Here is a 17895-nt window from a genome sequence, read left to right as displayed (position 1 = left end):
GATAATGCGCTGCTGACATCAGAAGAATCATCCGCTATTTCGCGGATCCGCTAAGTCGTAAACATGTAATTTATTGCACGGGGAAGTGCCCGGCCAGTTCTGGCTGCAGCACCAGCTCTCAGGCTCCATCCATCAGAGGCTCCGGTGCCCACGCCCGACGCTGGCTGTCTGCCACGGATTGATGCATCACCTGGACTGCCGTCTCCACGCAACAGGCTAAAGCCGGCCACACAGTGTGAAAACCTCTTTGTTTGCCTTTTTTAAGAGCTGGATTTTTACTGCGGGGGCCAATGAAGCTAGTTTGTACATCAGTAGGGAAGAAGAAAAAGCATGGAGGGGTGCAAGATGGATTTCCAGGCAGGTTTATTTAAGGGAGTGTGGTGAAAATACGTTTTGGCCTCGTGAATTGAGGTACGCTGACCAAAACGCCCAAATGAAATAGCCTGGAGGGAATAGGATGCAGGAGATAGATTAGTTTGGTATCACCATCTTTGTTGTTCCATTACCTCCCACACTGCCCAGAGAACCTGCCAAGAACCCCACAGGCGGAGAACAGCCTCTCACCTTTCTGGTTCCTGAGAGCATCAACAATAAACCTTCTTCTGAATGTTGTTGTTGGGGAGGGATTGTATTGATCCCTGGAAACGTGTCCCTATAAAAGCTGCTTGTGTGCGCGGTGACTGCGGCGACCATGAAGGACTCTGTATGGAAATGGAGTGGACCTCGGAAACGGCTCTATGACAACATAATGGACCAGAGAGAAGGCAGGAAGTGGCTGTTAGGTAGAGAGGGTGTTATCACTTCTGACAGATGGTCCAGGAAGAGATTGCTGGGGGCAAAGGTCGTCGAGGACTGTTTGAAGTATGTTACCTTAATATCATCTGTGTTCTACTAATAACTCTCTACCTTACAGGTACAAGTTTTAAGAGAATACAAAATCACAACTTGTTCCAAATCTTTAACTTTGCCTTGGCAGTGTAACAATGGGGCTAGTTGGCCATTGGTAATTGAGGCATAGTTCAGAGGAGGTAAAAAGCAAACCGTATCTAATTATTGACGAATGGTCTATGAAAATGTACAAAGACAAACTACTGGCCAGAGGAAAATCTGATTATGGATGCTTACTGATTCTAGAGGTTTGGTATGCTTATTGATGTCTCAACACAAGTCCTGCCCACGGCCCTGACGAATGACCTTACTTCCTTGTTTACTTAAGTTGACTTGATTTATTCAGGTGGGCGCCCCACCTGTCTGCTCCATGTTTACAGATAAACCCCCTCCATTCTTTTCCACACTCTGTGGCGTGTCAGTGCTGACAGATGCCCTGCCCTTCACCTCGCAGGCACCCCTCTGAGGTGACGCTCTGTCAGTCAGGGGGCATTACTCTGCCTTCATGGAGAGTGGAAGCCTGAGAGGGTGTGGTGAGGGAGGGTGTGTGTGTGTGTGTGTGTAGAGGTGGGGGTGGGTGGTGGAGGTTGGTTGGTGTGTGTGAGTGGTGGCGGCAAGGAGGGGGGGTGGGGGCACTTGCTTATTAAAGCCTGTACTTGAGGGGACTGGTGACATCAGCCTGTTGTTGTGCGCCTCTGACACTGCCACCTTTGCAATCGAGCAGATTATTTATGGGAAGAAAGGAGAGAAGTGAAAGGGGGGGGTGGTACATGAGGAGTAGAGGGGGACAGGAGACAGCAGGGCAATACAGAGACTCATGAATACCAGTCTGGCCAGCTTCCATCTGCTGTGTGGAGGAGACTGACTGGTGCTCCTGGAGAAGGTCCTCCACAAGCTGGGCCGACCCCTGAGAGAGAGAGTCAGAGAGAGAGTGAGAGAGAGAAATAGAAAGAGAGACAGAGATCCGAGGAGCTCACTATGTCGACTCCTTCAATGTTTAACTCCACCCAGACAGTATCACGCTGGATGGGGGTGTTGGAACTAACCAGCACAAACATGTTTCTTTTCAGTTCTTAAAAAATTGTTGACATTTCTAAATGACAGTGTTATAAATGGAAATCATTGTTTGCTTGGGTTGTTTCTCCGCCCTCTTCAGTGAGGATTTGTCTGGTCCTTTCTCCACCATGACCACTGTGGTACTGGGTGGAGTTGACTTGCTGCAACACAACTTGCTGAATGGGACAGAATATCAAATCCTGTTTTATTGTAATAGCACACACACACACACACGCACACAAACACCGGAGGAAAAAACAGGAATCTCAGCAGCCAGGAGACTGTGTTGAATATGTAAGTGCGTTCTGTATCTGAACTGACAGGCTCCAAGGTAGTCCCTGCCCTTTGGTCGTTTTGGACGTGTGGCTCTGCGAGGAGGGCTGGGTCCCCTGTCTGTTGGATGGCTCTGGGCGTGACAGATCCCCGCTGCCCTGCAAGCTCACTGGGACCGAACTGACAGATGGGACAAGCCCAGAGCAGGGCCTGTCACTCAGCGAACGTCAAACTATTGTCTCCTTAGTTCCTGCCCTGTACCTCCCTCTTCCCACACACCACGCACAACGCTTTGGTGTTTTTGTGCTCGGACAAATATAATGTTGGTGTTGAAAGGACTGCCGGGAAGCACAATGCACACGATGCCGTGTGTCCACCATCTTTAATTCAGAGCGTGGTGAACCCAGAGTGGAGGGAGTTCAACGAGAGTCAGCTCTAATTGGAATAAACAAGCCGGTCTCTGTAGGCACGCACTGCATTCCAGCACTTTATGAAGGTGCTCTGAAGTTTGAAGTGTTGTTATTAAAGGTTGTAAAAAGAAAATGGAAAGTGAGTGTGTATTTCTGGGTGTTTTATAGGGTCTAGTTCTGCGGGTGTGATCAGGTTGAGAAGGGGACGTGAAACAACCAGAGGCCGACCGTGTCTGGTCGCTTTGGCGTCTTCACAAAAAGCGTCCGCCTGCGGGCATTGCCCCGCCCCTATCCCACCAGATCGACTTTCTTTAGCGGAGGAATGAGACACAGACAACTCCTCCAGGCAGAGACATATAATCTGGGCCTGTCAGGACCTTTATCAAACAGGATCAACTGGTATGCCGGGCCTTTCTCTTCCATCCCTACAGGCTCATGCATTCCTCCGGTTCCCAGGAGGTGGATCGTCTGTCGTTTGTGGCTCTTCCACTCCAAAGCTTCTGAATCTAAAACTAAGATGAAAAAGATGGGACTCGCCTTGAAGACTGCTCCCGTGATAATATCACCACAGCCCTAAGTATATATATATACTTAAAAAAAATGTGGATAATAATTCAAAAATTAAGAAACACCCTGTTCCTTGGTCCCGGTTCTGAAGAAACGCATCTAGTTGGAAGTGAGTTCATCTTGTCTAGCCTCAATGAAAGTCGTCCGTTATCAGTTACCGATCAGATGATGAAAACAGTGGGTTATTGATCTACGGTCAGATAGTTTGTGTATGTTCCTTTCCTTCATGGGGGTGGTCTCTGCTCCTCGATCCTTTCCCTGCCGTCTCTGAGTCCTCCCCCTATTCTCCAGGGCCGAGAGTCAAGGTAGCACAGGGGATGAATCAAGCCTGGGTCGTCGTGACCAGGGCTCTAATCACATCACTTGCTCCTGAGCCATATGTCTTTGTACTCTCTTTAATTGAATTGAGTCCCAGATGCTATTGGCTGGCATACCTTCTTGTGGGCTTTGGTGTGAGACTTCAAGGGACGAATAACAGCTCTTTGAAATGGTTTTGTTGTGGTCTGTTTTACTTTCTGGAAGGAACCGGTGCCTCAGAACAGGGGAGAACATATTGGATTTGTCTTGAACACTAGCTATCATTACAGCCCACCTGCACCTCACTGATGTGTCCTGCAGCAACCAGGTGTCAACTCTGTCTGGGGACCTCCATCGAATTATATGAAATAATCATGATTTTTATAGGTGTGTTTGTGACGTCTGGATTGCTTGTAAGTGACAGGCTCATCAAACCTGACAGATTTGTGTCGGGCAGTACCTGTTGTGACAAACACTTGCCTTATTGGATTTCTGGATCGTGTGTTTTTGTTACTGCATGCGTATTTCTTCCTAGCTCACCAGTGACGGTGCAAGCTCCGGGGGGTGTGATGTCACAGCGTGTTCTAGGACGTTCTAAGCCCCTGCAGGGCTCAACATTAACATTTTTTGGCACTGGCCCCACGGGGCCATTGGGTTTGAAACTTACTGGCCCCAAGACAATTTTTACTGGCCCCCCCTCCAAAAGTTGTAATTTATCATTGTTACAACAAAACAAAAGACTTCTAAGTTGTGTTATTCTGTTAACATGTTTAACCATTTATTAAACACATCCTGGATATAAAAAGAACAAAAATGAAATCACATTTCTAGTGATAAAAAATAAAAAGGTAATAGTCAGCAAAACAATTGACTTTTAACCTCAAACATGACGTGCTCTCTTCCCCGCTGGCAGCCATCTCTGCACAACTCTGTCAGGCTGAAACTGAAACCTCTGGTCTCTCAATGCTAATATATAAAAGCTTCCATAGCATTTCATCAGTATGATACTAAGTACCCAAGTCGACACCATTCTTCTGCTGCAGTTCAATAGCCTTGGGGAACGAGGTGAACGGCTGGCCCGTCTTAATTACGTGATATGCCGTTGTTATAAGTCGTGCAATAACACGATGGGCATCTACATTTAAATTCCTGACCAGCATGGTCAAAGGCCTGGAAGATGGATTGTCAACCATCCGCTTAGCTGTCACGCAAACCAGGTGCTGTCTGCTAGCATGGCTGGTCAGGGATTGTTTTCGAAAATTGCCTGTGTAAAAAGATCCATTTTTGTCTGCTTTAGACGGGAACATACGACAGACGACACAGTGCATCTTTGTTCCATAAATAAAAATGCTTCCGTTTGAGCTCGTAGCTCTACTTTGCTGCCATCGTCACTTTATTGTCTCGCGCCAGTTGTTAAAAATGTATCGAGATTAGAGAATTACAATTTGACAACCACTCGTCACTCACTACTCAACTCTTGATTTGCCAACTGTGCGCCCCACAAGCTGAAGTTATTTATGCATTTAGCAAAACATATGAAGGATGTTAACTTTTACAATGCGAATTTTTTTTTCAATCAATAATTTTCAGTGGCCCGATCGGGCCAGTGAGTTGCTAGTTTAACTGTCCCGACGTTACTTTTTACTGGCCCCGGGCCATCGGGCCATCGTTATTGTCGAGCCCTGCCCTGATTCTGATACATCTACGTGGATGTAAGATACAGAGAATAAACAGTTCAGTTCATGGCCTGGAGACATTAGGTTCTTGGCAACTCTTGTTTTCCACTGATCACATTCATGTTGGAGAGGGAAAGAAGAAAATCCTCTCGCTCAAGTGTCCTGTCTCCGTCCAGATATTAATTTGAGTTCTGTAATTGCTATGTGACTGGAATCTTAACGTTGACTGATGTCTCCTCTGCGTAGCCGAGGGGTGAGAAGCCTGTGGGAACCTGCCTGAGCACAACCTGCTGAGTGAGACCATCCTGTGTAAATACACTACCTGGGGCATGTGGGATTTTCCACAGTAAGTGCACAGGAACCGAGGTAAAACTGGAAGCATTCTCGCTTCCTATGTTCCCTCCTACACATAGCTCCGGAAAAACTAGGCAGCCCAAAGCAAACAGATGTGAGAGCGAGGACAGAGGGCTCCTTTAACAGGCTGCTTGCCTCGTGGTCGGGCAGGGTGGGATGTGGCTTTCCAGATGAATCCAGCAGTGTGGACTAACCCAGGTGGCGCAGAGCAGCAGTAATCCAAACATGGTAGATATCCAAAGTTAATGGTCAGGGGTCACTGAGGCTGGTCTGGTGTATAGATGAATACAATGATTTAGAATCAGCATGTACCTCACAGGGAGGGGGGGGGGGGCAGTAGGATACAGCTCTGTATGAGCGTCACATGACCAGAGCCAACACAGAATCTTTATACGCCAAAATGTAAATGTCTTTTTCTGAATGAATAGGGTTCCGTGACTTGAATCAGGTTTACAGAAAAAGCTGACATGTTGAAAAGGAAACAAGCCTTTTTTTTCCTTGAAAAGCACAGCTGGTGATGTCGTACCTGTGGGAGAGGCGCTGAGGCAGGGGAACTTGTAGGAACATGTCTAATCACTAAGTTTTCTACTCAACGCTGCAGCTAGGATCTACAACAGCACCTTGTTTAGTCTAGAGTGCAGGATTTTTCATTCTACACACACACACACACACACACACACACACACACACACACACACACACACACACACACACACACACACACACACACACACACACACACACACACACACACACACACACACACAAAAGCCTGACAGAAAGCACATTTATATTTTTCTGTTCGAACAGGTAAAACCTGGGATCAACACGAGTATAAAAAGCACAAAGGCAATTTGACTGGCAGTCTCTAATCAGGAAGTTGCTATAGTAAAATGATTCATTTAAAATACAATAGTTTCTCAAAGTTGTAACATTTCCCTATGAGCGTTCACACAGGATTCGGGTCTGAGTTTCCATTCGTAGCCTAAAACCACTGTTGCAGCTGGAACACAGTTTCATCCTCTTCTCTGTCCTGGACACATCAGTGTGCAAGGTCAAGGGTCATTGTTGTCAACCCCCTGAATGAGTCCTCTTCCCTGAGCTCAGTCCGAATGCACACGCCTGTTGGAAATGACTTGTTGCTAACGGCTGGAACAGAACAGTGTGTTCAGGCCTAGCATCGACATGCTGGACAGTCTGACGCTGGCTGAAAGGAGGCGGCCCTTTTCTCGTGACAACGATGTTGTTGTGAAGGAAAGCTGCCCGTGCCTGGCACTGAAGACCTCTGCCAGCCGCTTCTAGCCACCGTAGCCGGTGACCACACAACGGCTAGAGCTCCTGCTTTCTCTATTGTGTAGGCTGCAGCTCCCTCTAGTGGTGGAATGCAGTTGTTGCAGAGATGTTCACAATTTCAGCTGAGGTGTGTTGGATATTGGATGTATGGATGTATGGATACTAATAATAGAATATCATGATAATATAATAATATAATTGCACCACACTGACTTATTTCTAATTACATTATGGATAGACATGCAATTTATGTTTCTGCTATTAGTTCCAAACAGAAAGGTCCATGGGACATATTGTGTGTGGATATTGTAAACAGACAGGACAAGAACAATGTTCGTTGTAAACGTTGAATTCAAAACATGACATCCAAAAATCTTTACTGCATTATTCTGAACCTTTGCAGATATGCAGTACTTACTGCAGTATTTTCCCAAGACTTATTTGTAGATGTTGGCAGAAAGCCCAAGCACCTAAACATTTCATCTCTCCTTCAGGATCTAGCCTACTTTCCTCGCCCTAAACTTCTGCTCCACCTTATATTAAAAAAATCCCCCTGTCTCCCTATCCTCACTCCTAAAAAACAGACGGTAGAGATGAGTTTGTGGGAGTGAGAAGAGAAGATACCAGAATCTCCCCCAGCCTCCTCAGCCTCCCTCCCGGCTCTGACACCAGCCTCCCCATTTCTACCCTTTCTCCCTTCCCCTCCCCCCTCCTGCCGTCGTTTTAATGCTTCTGTGTACTATAGTAAATAATTCAGTGTCAGCGGCGCTGCGTACAGGTCCTGGTGCGGAGGATCGCAGCCCGAGCCTCGCTCCCGCAGTGTGCTCAGACAGCATCTCCACAGAGAGTGCTCGCACACACACACCCCGGGAAGCTGCAGCGCGCGCACACACGCGCACACGCGCACGCACACACTCTGAGTGAGCATACCACAGACTGCTTTTGCTCTCTCTGTCTCCCTCTTCATCCCTCCCTCCCTCTCTCTCTCTCTCTCTCTCTCTCTCTCTCTCTCTCTCTCTCTCTCTCTCTCTCTCTCTCTCTCTCTCTCTCTCTCTCTCTCTCTCTCTCTCTCTCTCTCTCTCTCTCTCTCTCTCTCTCTCTCTCTCTCTCTCTCTCTCTCTCTCTCTCTCTCTCTCTCTCTCTCTCTCTGTCTGTCTCTCTCTCCTTAACTCTTCCTCAGAGTCTTTCCACAGTGCAGCATCACAACAGCTGCCATCGATTTCACCGCCACCGGTACTGTTCTCAAACCACTGAGGGGCAGAACCTAACTTCCAGAAGCTGACAGCCCCGAGGCACCAGGTGTCCCGGTCTCTCTGTCCACCCCCTGAAGGAAGGATGCTGGACGCCGGAACAAGGAAAGTCCCAGGATGGCTGAGGCTTATCTTTCTAGTCAGCCTGAGCGTGCTTCTGTGTCTGGTGGAGGAATCGGAGGCCAGGAGAGCTCCCAAGATCCCTCGCTGCCCTGCCACCTGCTCCTGCACCAAGGACAGCGCCTTCTGTGTGGACACCAAGACTATCCCCAAGAGCTTCCCCCCTGGAATCATATCTCTGTGAGTACATCACCTCGTTATCAGTCTACCTATTCCTTGTCTCTCACTAGTTTTAGATGTGAATTTTAAATGGCCATTATCAAATACGAAGCATTCCATATTAAGAATTTCAGGATGAATCGTTTCCAGATGTTCTGCCTGATATCGTGGATGACATCCCCTCCTATTGACTTTTTTGTGTAATATCACACAAACCCACGCTTCTCCTCGCCTGGGTGATATTAATGTTTGACGAGAGACCCCAGAGGGACTGAAGACGTGCGCGCGACCATGGGGCTGTGTGATTAGACGGGGAGGGGGCAGGACAAGGTCAGCTTTGACAGGCTATGAAAAGCAAGCACTCTGCGTCCCTGTGCCCCCATCCCTCCTCAGAGCGAGGCAGCGCTGACTGAGATAAGGCGACGTAGATCGGAGAACAGCAGTGGGACGTGCGGCTGGTCCAACAGGGACAGGGACCTCACTTACAATAGATTCACCTCTGTGAACCCACGTGTGTTGGGTCCTTGGAGGGACGTCACCCTCGGTCAGGGTGGATGGGATGCTCTCTGAGTAAATGGAGAGCCCTTAAGGAAATATAAACAATTACCCTGAGTGCGGTTAGAAAAACAAGGGGAACACAATGTGTGATTTAGCATCCCTAAGTGGAAGAGCATTTAACGGCAAATAAAGAGATTGCAGATTAAATCTGCCCCTGTATGTCATTTTGTAGAAGAGCGTCTGCTAATTAAAAAAATATGAAATAATTGACTAATCAAGATGTGTCTTTGAACTGAAGGGCTCAAGTAGGTGAAGGTGGCCTCATTCTTTACAACTGCGAAGACAAGGATGTGGAATGAGGAAGCTATGTCCTATTTTTAAAACACCGAAAGTACAACAGATTTGCTCTGAGCTCAGGGACCTCTTGATAAGACTACGTTTTGTAGTCCCGACAGGTCAGGTCGATACATTGACTAAAGCCCTGGACCCATGCAGACCCTGCATATTAATTTGGTGTAATGCAACTACATAGTCCATCAACTGGACAGGTTGCTTCTTCCACTTGTCAAAATGTTTAGTAAAGGCTGGCAAGAGGAGGCCGTTACATTTTTGGAATAACGTATCTACTCGCAGCTTCTTAAAAGGGTTTCCAACAGACGAAAAGTCATCTGGATGGATACGGAGTATTGTTCCAGGATGAGTTGCACGGTTCTGACGAATGTTATCTGTTCCTGTTGTGAACAGGACGATGGTGAACGCAGCTTTCACGGAGATCCCAGAGGGAGCGTTTTCTCATCTTCACCTCCTGCAGTTCCTGTAAGTAGAAATGCCTGGTCCATCCCTTCCCCCCCCATCTCCTCTGCAGCAGATGAACCAAAACAAGCCTAACTTCTTCGTCTGAGTAGCATGACACATGGAATAAAAGCCAGAATGTAGTCATTATGCAGCTGTATATTTTACAGTCCAGACAAGCACCAGCCAGATCATCTGATCTGACTTTTGTTACACGTGGACAATAAAATCAACACAACCACTATGAAATAAATGGTTATTCAAGTCAGTGGTGGTGACAGAGCAGTGATGAGTGTCTCTGTATCAGTGTCATCGCCAAGGACTGACTCCCTTCAATTCTTCTCTGGTTCACAAAGGATCTTCTGTCCTTGCACATTCAATGGACTGTGTGTGTGTGTTTTGGTGTGTGTGTGTATGTGTGCGGTTGTGAGGGAGTGTGTCTGTGTGTGTACATGCGTGTTTGCGTGCGCGAGTGGGTGTTTGAGTGCGTGTATGTCAGTGTGCGTGCCTGCATGTACGTGCATTTGCGAGTACGTGCGTGTGTGTGTATGTGAAGCGTTTATCTGGGATGTGCAAGTTTACACCTGGCCGTGTCGAGTTTCAACCACAGCTAACCCCTCCTCTTTCTGTCCATGTCATCAGTCTGCTGAACTCCAACACGTTCACTGTGATCGCTGACAATGCCTTCGCAGGTCTGTCACACCTGCAGTACCTGTAAGTACACCCCACCAACCCCCCCCACCCCCCCTCCCAAAAAAAAAAAAACACCTATACAATCTAGAAAACATATTTCTGGTAAAATGAAATTAAGTCTGTAAACAACAGTGCTCCACCAGACAAAGATTGCTTGGGTAATATTGAATATTGATTCCGTTCAAGCCACGGGGAAGCCAATGCTGTCTTGGTACAGCCTGATAAAGCTGAGCAGGCCATTCGGTTAATTGATAGGTTCTGGGACGTGCGAGGCTGCGGCTGCTGATGGCTTGGTGTTTGCTGCATTAAGAGGTGGCGATGCATTAGGCTCCATAAATGATTTGAGGCTCTGGCTGTAGCGCAGGCCTCCTCCTCCTCCTCCCTCCTCCCTCCTCCTCCCTCCTCCCTCCTCCTCCCTCCTCCTCCCTCCTCCCTCCTCCTCCTCCCTCCTCCTCCTCCCTCCTCCTCCTCCTCCCTCCTCCTCCTCCTCTTCCCTCCTCTTCCCTCCTCCTCCTCCCTCCTCCTCCCTCCTCCTCCTCCCTCCTCCTCCTCCTCTTCCCTCCTCCTCCTCCTCTTCCCTCCTCCTCCTCCTCCTCCTCCTCCTCCTCCACTTCCTCCTCCTCCCTCCTCCTCCCTCCTCCTCCTCCTCCTCCTCCTCCTCAGCTTCAGCCTCGGGCCTCTGCATCACCAGCTACCACAGGAAGCTCCCCCCAGGGAATGCTAATGAACACGGATCTCCACATAGACGGCTCCCTCACGTTTGCAGACTGGCTGCACGCACGATGGCTGGCTCGTAGACGCCGCTTACTTACATGAGGAAACGTAAAGAAGAGAGCAGATGTCCAGATCTTGGAAACGGGCTGTTTATGCAGAAATACTTTGTTGTTAAATACTAAATGTTGCCTAGGCAGCAGTAAATCCAGTAGATCATATTTCCTACTTAAAAGCTTGACAGGCTAATGGAGTCTTTGCCATGTTTTATGTTTATCTGGTAGGACACCTGTTAAGTGAAGTCAGTCTTACAGTACAGTTATACCCTGCCTGGTCTTTTCCCATCAAAGCTGATTCATATTCAGGCTGTGTTCCCTGCTGCCTTCTGTACCTTCAAGCATATTTGACATATATGTGTCCCCCAGTAACTTGAAGGAAATAAATGAAAAGCTTAAATTGTGGAGAAAAGAGTCACCCATTACACAAACCGCTTTTAAGCGGTTCTTGTAATGGGTAGCTTGATTATAGATGTGTTTGCCGTAGTAACCCTCTCTCTCTCTCTCTGTCTCAGGTTTATAGAGAATAATGACATTCAAGCTTTGTCAAAGCACACCTTTAGAGGTCTGAAATCTCTGACCCACTTGTACGTATCTCCAATTCCTGTTGTGTACAAGAAACTAAAATGAGTTTCACCATGTTTGGAACAGTAATAAAAGAATTAACACAAAAAAACGTTTCTCTCCTACAGATCACTGTCTAATAACAACCTGAAGGTCCTCCCGCGAGAACTCTTCAACCACCTGGACATTCTGACGGACTTGTAAGTGTGCATCACATTACATTTCATCTCCATACCTTTAGAAGAGTTATGGAGTCAGGGAAACAGTTGTTTATTTCAAACTAGGGATTTTTCTTTCCATCACCCAGAGACTTGAGGGGGAACTCTTTCCGCTGTGACTGTAAAATCAAGTGGCTGGTAGACTGGATGGAGAAGACCAATACTTCCGTGCCCACCATTTACTGCGCCAGCCCATTTGAGTTTCAGGGTCGTAGGATCCACGAGCTAAACCCACGAGACTTCAACTGCATCAGTGCAGGTTCGCCCTCAGCCAATCGCATCTCTCGTTTATTCATTATCTCATTTCTTTGAACCAGAAGCATTGACATACATGCATCTCCCCCTACAGACTTTGCAGTCTATGAGACCTTCCCATTCCAGTCTGTTTCAGTGGAGTCCTATGAGTTCAATGGAGACCAGTTTGTAGCCTTCGCCCAACCTGATTCAGGCTTCTGCACTCTGTATGTATGGGACCATGTGGAGATGGTCTTCCGGAAGTACCATAACATCACATGTACGTTTATCAAAGCTTTTCTGAAGTCAATACATTACATCTTCGATCTTCCATGTTAATGTCTATTTTCAAAAAAATAAAAATAAATGCTAGACCATTAGGACAAAGCTTGTCGTACCATAATGATAAAAAAAACATACTAAACCCTTTGAGGAAAGACAACGCCATCTTTGTGTGTGTTTCCCAGCTCGCTCTGCTGTGTACTGCAAGCCTGTGGTGATAAACAACACTCTTTACATGGTTGTGGCTCAGCTATTTGGAGGTTCCCATATCTACAAGTGAGACGTGGTTTTCTTCAAACAATTTCCTCTAAAAGCCTTCAAAGTAACACAATCCTGATTTTTTTTACATTCATAACAAATCTTTATCTGCAGATGGGAAGAGGACCCGCTGCGGTTTGTGAAGATCCAAGACATCGACACAACGCGTGTGAGGAAGCCGAACTTTGTGGAGACCTTTCAGCTGGACGGGGATTGGTACTTTGCCGTGGCGGACAGCTCGAAGGCAGGCTCCACCAGCATCTACCGCTGGAACAGCAACGGCTTCTACTCCCACCAGTCCCTGCATCCATGGCACCGCGACACTCACGTGGAGTTCCTGGAGGTGGGAGGCAAGCAACACCTCATCTTATCCAGCGCCTCTCAACCCCCGGTGGTCTACCAGTGGAACCGCAGCCAACGCCAGTTCGTCTTCCAGTTGCAAATCGTAGAGCTGGCGGACGTGCAGATGGTCAAGCATTTCTGGGTGCGGAAGGTCCTCTACCTGTGCCTCACCCGCTTCATCGGCGACTCCAAGATCGTCCGCTGGGACGGGCAGCGCTTCGTGGAGATCCAGACCCTCCCGTCCCGTGGATCCATGGCTGTGTATCCGTTCACGGTGGGCGTCCGTCAGTACCTCCTCCTGGGCAGTGATTTCTCCTTCTCCAGGGTGTACCTGTGGGACGACCTCACCCAGCGTTTTCAGCCCTTCCAGGAGCTTAACATGAGAGCGCCCCGGGCCTTCAGCCTGGTGTCAGTGGACAACAAAGACATTCTCCTGGCCGCCAGCTTTAAAGGCAACACTTTGGCCTACCAGCACCTTCTGGTAGATCTGAGTGCCAAGTAGAAGACAGGACAAAGTGGATATTGTGAATTTGTTGAGAGTATTTATTAACACATGCTGTTCTTATGAAGAAAAAAAGAACTTGTCTAAGCCATGTGACTAAATGCCTGTTAGCTACCATGAATTTAACCTAAAGTAAAGACTAATGGACAATGCATTGTTAAATTCAAATGTGATGAAAAAATAGTTCACCATCTAGATATACGTATAATTATGCCATTGTAAATAAGTGTCATATCACTATGCAATTTCACTGCTTATTCTATCTACCAGCTACTTGGCAAATGACATGGGATGTGACAATGCTGATGTTTATGCACTGATCTTGGAGACAATACAAGTGAACAGTGACTGGTGTAAGAAGCATGTTCACCCTATATGTTTTCTATGGTACAAATGCATATTCATATAAAATTACTAACTGTTCACATGGGATTGGGTATGAAGGCCAGAGTGTTCTTTCACCTTCGTTAAAAGCAGTATTACTAGGACTAGATAATAATTAGCAGAAGTTTTCAGCAGTAATCAATTTTATAGGACAATTAAATTAAACAGCGTTTGTTATTTATTTACAGGGACATTGATATTTATCGACACACAGCTTTTTTCTCACAAATCTGAATGGACAACTGAGAGAAGAAAAGGAATTAAGTTCAGTAATGTTCCTGTAAACATATTTGGATGTGCATGATATTGTTCTGTGTGTCCTGCATCTTTTATGTGGAAGTAAATTCCAAGTGATTCTAAATCTGAAATCTATTGTGGATCAAATAAAGTGCAGTAATTGACATCTCAGTCAATATTATATCATGGCAGTATGTGTATTTGGTCTTATGTCTTACAGTTAAATTAAAATGTTAGATTATTATTTAATCAAATTATTAATTAGATTAAGATTAAGAGAATTTATGAAGACAAACCAAGAGAGATTGGCTAGTCTACACAAGTGAATCTGAGCGTGTATCTATATTTGATCTAACATATACACACTCATATATACACGTTCATAGAATGCTGAAAGATGCAAGGGTTAACCATTAAAACTAAAACTAAAATAAACCAGAACATAGATATTCTGTCAACATTTTCTTTGTCATATTTAGTACTTGCCACAATGTTGCGCAACCTAGAATTTTGTGATGGTCGTGAACACGCTTTTTTTGCGAAGACACAGCGCATGTCTGAGGTTAGGAGCTAACTCACTGACAACAACAACACAGAAGCACAGCACGCTGACTGAGAGGTGAGCTTTCGATTGTTTCAGTGGCTGTTTGACAGTAGTTGTACAGCTTGTATTCATTAAGCAGCGTAGTAATAATTAAGTAGGGTAAGTTGCTCGTTAACTAGTCGTGTAAATGTGGATATAGCGAAAGGAATGTCTTAAGAGTGCATGTCGGGCCGCATATTCCGAACAAGACCCGAGTCCAGAGAGTGTAGTAGCCTACTGAAACCGAATCCGATACAAACCGGACCGGCTTTCTGTTTCTGATGTCCTGTTGTAACTATAGGGAAACCTACTTGTTTGAAGATCTATGCTGTTGTGATTTAAGAACCTACAAGCAGTATTGCAGTAATCGCTTCTAGATTCGCTCCTAGAGGGCGCATAGTAATGATCTTTTGTGTCTCTCACTAGGCCTTTACTAAACCGATTCTGGGAGAAATGTCTTCAGAGTCAACTTTACCACCGGAATGGGAGGATGATGAACGGATGAATTTCCTATTTTCTGACTTCAAAGAAAACCGAGAAGTAAACACAACGGATTGGGACAGTAAAATGGACTTTTGGACATCTCTCATTGTACAGAACTGCAGGCGGCGTGGTACAGTGTGTGTTAATCTGCAAGATTTGAACGACACCTTCCGAAGAAAAGGAAATCTCCCTTTAGGTCTTGGCACTGTCATTCAAAGCATGGCCAGGTATAACCTTTTAATTTTCTTGTCATGCATTGCACTCCTTGTTGTTTTGAAAACATCATGACTGGCTCCCGTGTCAGGATAACTTAAATTAACTGTCTGTCTGTCCACTGGCAGATGTGGCAGGACACAGAGAGAATCGGAGTTTGCAGCAAATATAGACTCTGGTTGGCTGTCCTGGGGTGTAGGCCTGTTGCTGGTGAAGCCTTTAAAATGGACCTTCTCCACTCTACTGGGCAGGAGTCCCATTGCTTTGGAAGCATCTTTTGTTGTTATTGAACTGGTGAAGGTGTGTGGATTAGGTCAAATTTATTATAGAAACTAAATAACATGTGAATGTATTTAATTTGTTTCTGTTGTTTTTGTTTCCTGTAGGAGAAGGCAGCGGAATTGCTGGCTGTGTACCGGAGCTCGCCATTGGCCAGTCGCACTCTCCTGTCCTTTCAGGAACTATGTACTTTAGCCTCCCACGTTTGTGTTGATGAGAGCACCCTGTGCATGGCTCTGCTACAGCTGCAAAGAGAGAAGCAAGTGGTTGTGGCGTTACAGGATGGAGAGAAGGTGAGGCCTCGTCTGTGAACTAGATCACGGAGTCAAGGACTAGCTGTATCATAGGATACCGGTACATTTATTGCTAATCGAGCAAGCATATCTCCTTTAAGGTTTGTGCCTTTCCACAAAAATGGAGACCGTTTTTTTTCTTTCACTCGATCGATGTTTGTGTTTTGCGTTGTGTATCTGTACAGATTGTCAAGTTTTCGCAACCAGGACAGAACCGTATCTCTCCTGTCAGCGATGTGGACATGGGCATCTACCAGTTGCAGCGTAGCGAGAAGATGCTTGAAGGGAAGGTGGAGGCGCTGGGTCAAGAGTCCGAGAAGTATGAACTTGTAGCTTACTTGTGATTTGGATGGTGGGCAGTATTACTTTGGGGCAGGTGAGTGACATGTTGTGCCGTCTGTGTGCAGGTGTAGAGAAGAAGCTAAGGTGTGTTTGCGTCAGGGCAAGAAATCCCAGGTAGGTTTCCACCCATCTGACGATCGAGCTCTCTGAGTGTGCTTGAACCTTGTAAATGAACTTTGGCTCTTTCGTTCCCACAGGCTCTGAGGTGTTTGAGGAGCAGAAAGCGTGTGGAGAAGAGAGCAGACCGTCTGCATGCTCAGCTGGAGACGGTCAAGGGCATCCTGGACAGAATAGCACACTCACAGACTGACAAGCTGGTAAGGCACACAGCGCACATGGGCGTTAAATCATTGGTTGTTGACTGCAGTCAGTTAGCGGTCATCAATGCAGTGTGCACGTCTGTTTAATGGGCTTCTTGTTCTTCACGCGTCTGTAGGTTGTACAAGCTTACCAAGCTGGAGTGGCAGCCCTTCAAGTCTCTCTGAAGGATGTGACCGTGGAGCGAGCTGAGAGTCTAGTCGATCAAATCCAAGAGGTCTTGCTCTGTTTTGAGACAGTCTGGCGGTGCTTTCTAGTGAGCTGTTCGGTGTCCACGTTGTTTAATTAAAAGTCTTACCTGTTCGTGTTTCAGTTGTGTGACAACCAGGAGGAAGTGAGCCAAGCTCTGTGTGGTGGAGGGCTCAACCCGGGTAAGTCAATAATCTATTCATCTCTATACCGTGCTTCACATCCATTTTTTTTCAATCTTCCAAAACTTTTTTCACATCTTTTTTCAACCTATACAAACAAAATCCTAATTTTCATGTTAATATTCAAGCGAACGTTCCTCCTTGTTTAGCAGACGTAGACACGGACGAGTTGGAAGAAGAGCTGGAGTCTTTACTGAGAGACTCGGAGCTGGTTGGGCCTTCCATTTTACCTGACGTCCCAACTCACCCCTTCTCGCCTGCTACAGAGCCCTGTGTTCTTGGGGACAACCTGCTAAGCTCTTTGCCTTCGGTGCCTCAAAACCACTTCAATATCACAGACGAGGAGTTGGACACAGAGCTGAGCCGTCTTACCTTGACAGAATCAGGTTAGATTCTCGTTTTGTTTGGAAAGTTCACGTTTATTTAGTACAATTTGGATTTGGAGACTTATTCTTTCACTTCTGTCTTTATCAACAGGTATGATCTCGACAACAAAGATTCTTGAACCTGCACAGTAAAAACACTAGCACTAACAGAAGGACGTTTCTGCAATGGTAATTTCAGACCCTCTATGAGTGGCTGTAAAAGGCCACCAATAGTAACTGTCTGTGTTCTTGTAACATGTTTATTGATGCCTGTGAACGCCATCGGGGACTAACTTTTAAAATATATTTTAAGTGGCCTTTTGACATTTTAATTGTACCACTCTAATAAAGAAAATATCATGATGCCAAATGTTTTATTGCAATCGTCAGTTATACATATATATTATATGATTTAATAAAAACTTCAGCTGCAAGACTGGGGGATACATTAAATTATTCTCTGTGTTATTGTGGTGTTTGTTGAGGCGAAAATTACACTTTGGGCTATCTTTGCCGACCAGAATAAACAGGAAA

At 46.2% G+C, this 17895-nt stretch overlaps 2 protein-coding genes across 3 annotated transcripts; both read left to right on the top strand.

Annotated features, from left to right (window-relative positions):
* Positions 1–7883: 7883 nt before the first annotated feature.
* lgi3 (leucine-rich repeat LGI family, member 3) lies at positions 7884–14291 on the top strand. Its single transcript, XM_062451756.1, has 9 exons — positions 7884–8364; positions 9586–9657; positions 10276–10347; positions 11609–11680; positions 11786–11857; positions 11965–12134; positions 12225–12389; positions 12577–12667; positions 12764–14291. Exons 1-9 carry the CDS (start codon positions 8150–8152, stop codon positions 13491–13493), a joined length of 1659 nt encoding a protein of 552 aa, XP_062307740.1. The 5' UTR covers positions 7884–8149; the 3' UTR covers positions 13494–14291.
* A 459-nt stretch (positions 14292–14750) lies between these two features.
* Positions 14751–17725, top strand: chmp7 (charged multivesicular body protein 7). 2 transcript variants are annotated; one of them, XM_062451721.1, is made up of 11 exons: positions 14751–15004; positions 15121–15407; positions 15522–15693; positions 15780–15965; positions 16151–16284; positions 16373–16421; positions 16505–16624; positions 16744–16842; positions 16939–16996; positions 17149–17382; positions 17474–17725. In XM_062451721.1, exons 2-11 carry the CDS (start codon positions 15151–15153, stop codon positions 17512–17514), a joined length of 1350 nt encoding a protein of 449 aa, XP_062307705.1. In that variant the 5' UTR covers positions 14751–15004; positions 15121–15150; the 3' UTR covers positions 17515–17725. The 2 variants fall into 2 exon arrangements, with proteins under 2 accessions (XP_062307705.1, XP_062307704.1); XM_062451720.1 differs by having other exon boundaries at positions 14752–15004; positions 17146–17382.
* The last annotated feature ends 170 nt before the right edge of the window (positions 17726–17895 follow it).

This window comes from Osmerus eperlanus, chromosome 25 (genome assembly GCF_963692335.1).
Source record: "Osmerus eperlanus chromosome 25, fOsmEpe2.1, whole genome shotgun sequence".
Taxonomy (NCBI): domain Eukaryota; kingdom Metazoa; phylum Chordata; class Actinopteri; order Osmeriformes; family Osmeridae; genus Osmerus; species Osmerus eperlanus.
Note: the sequence above shows the minus strand (reverse complement) of the source record. Positions and strands in the feature narration are given on the sequence as shown.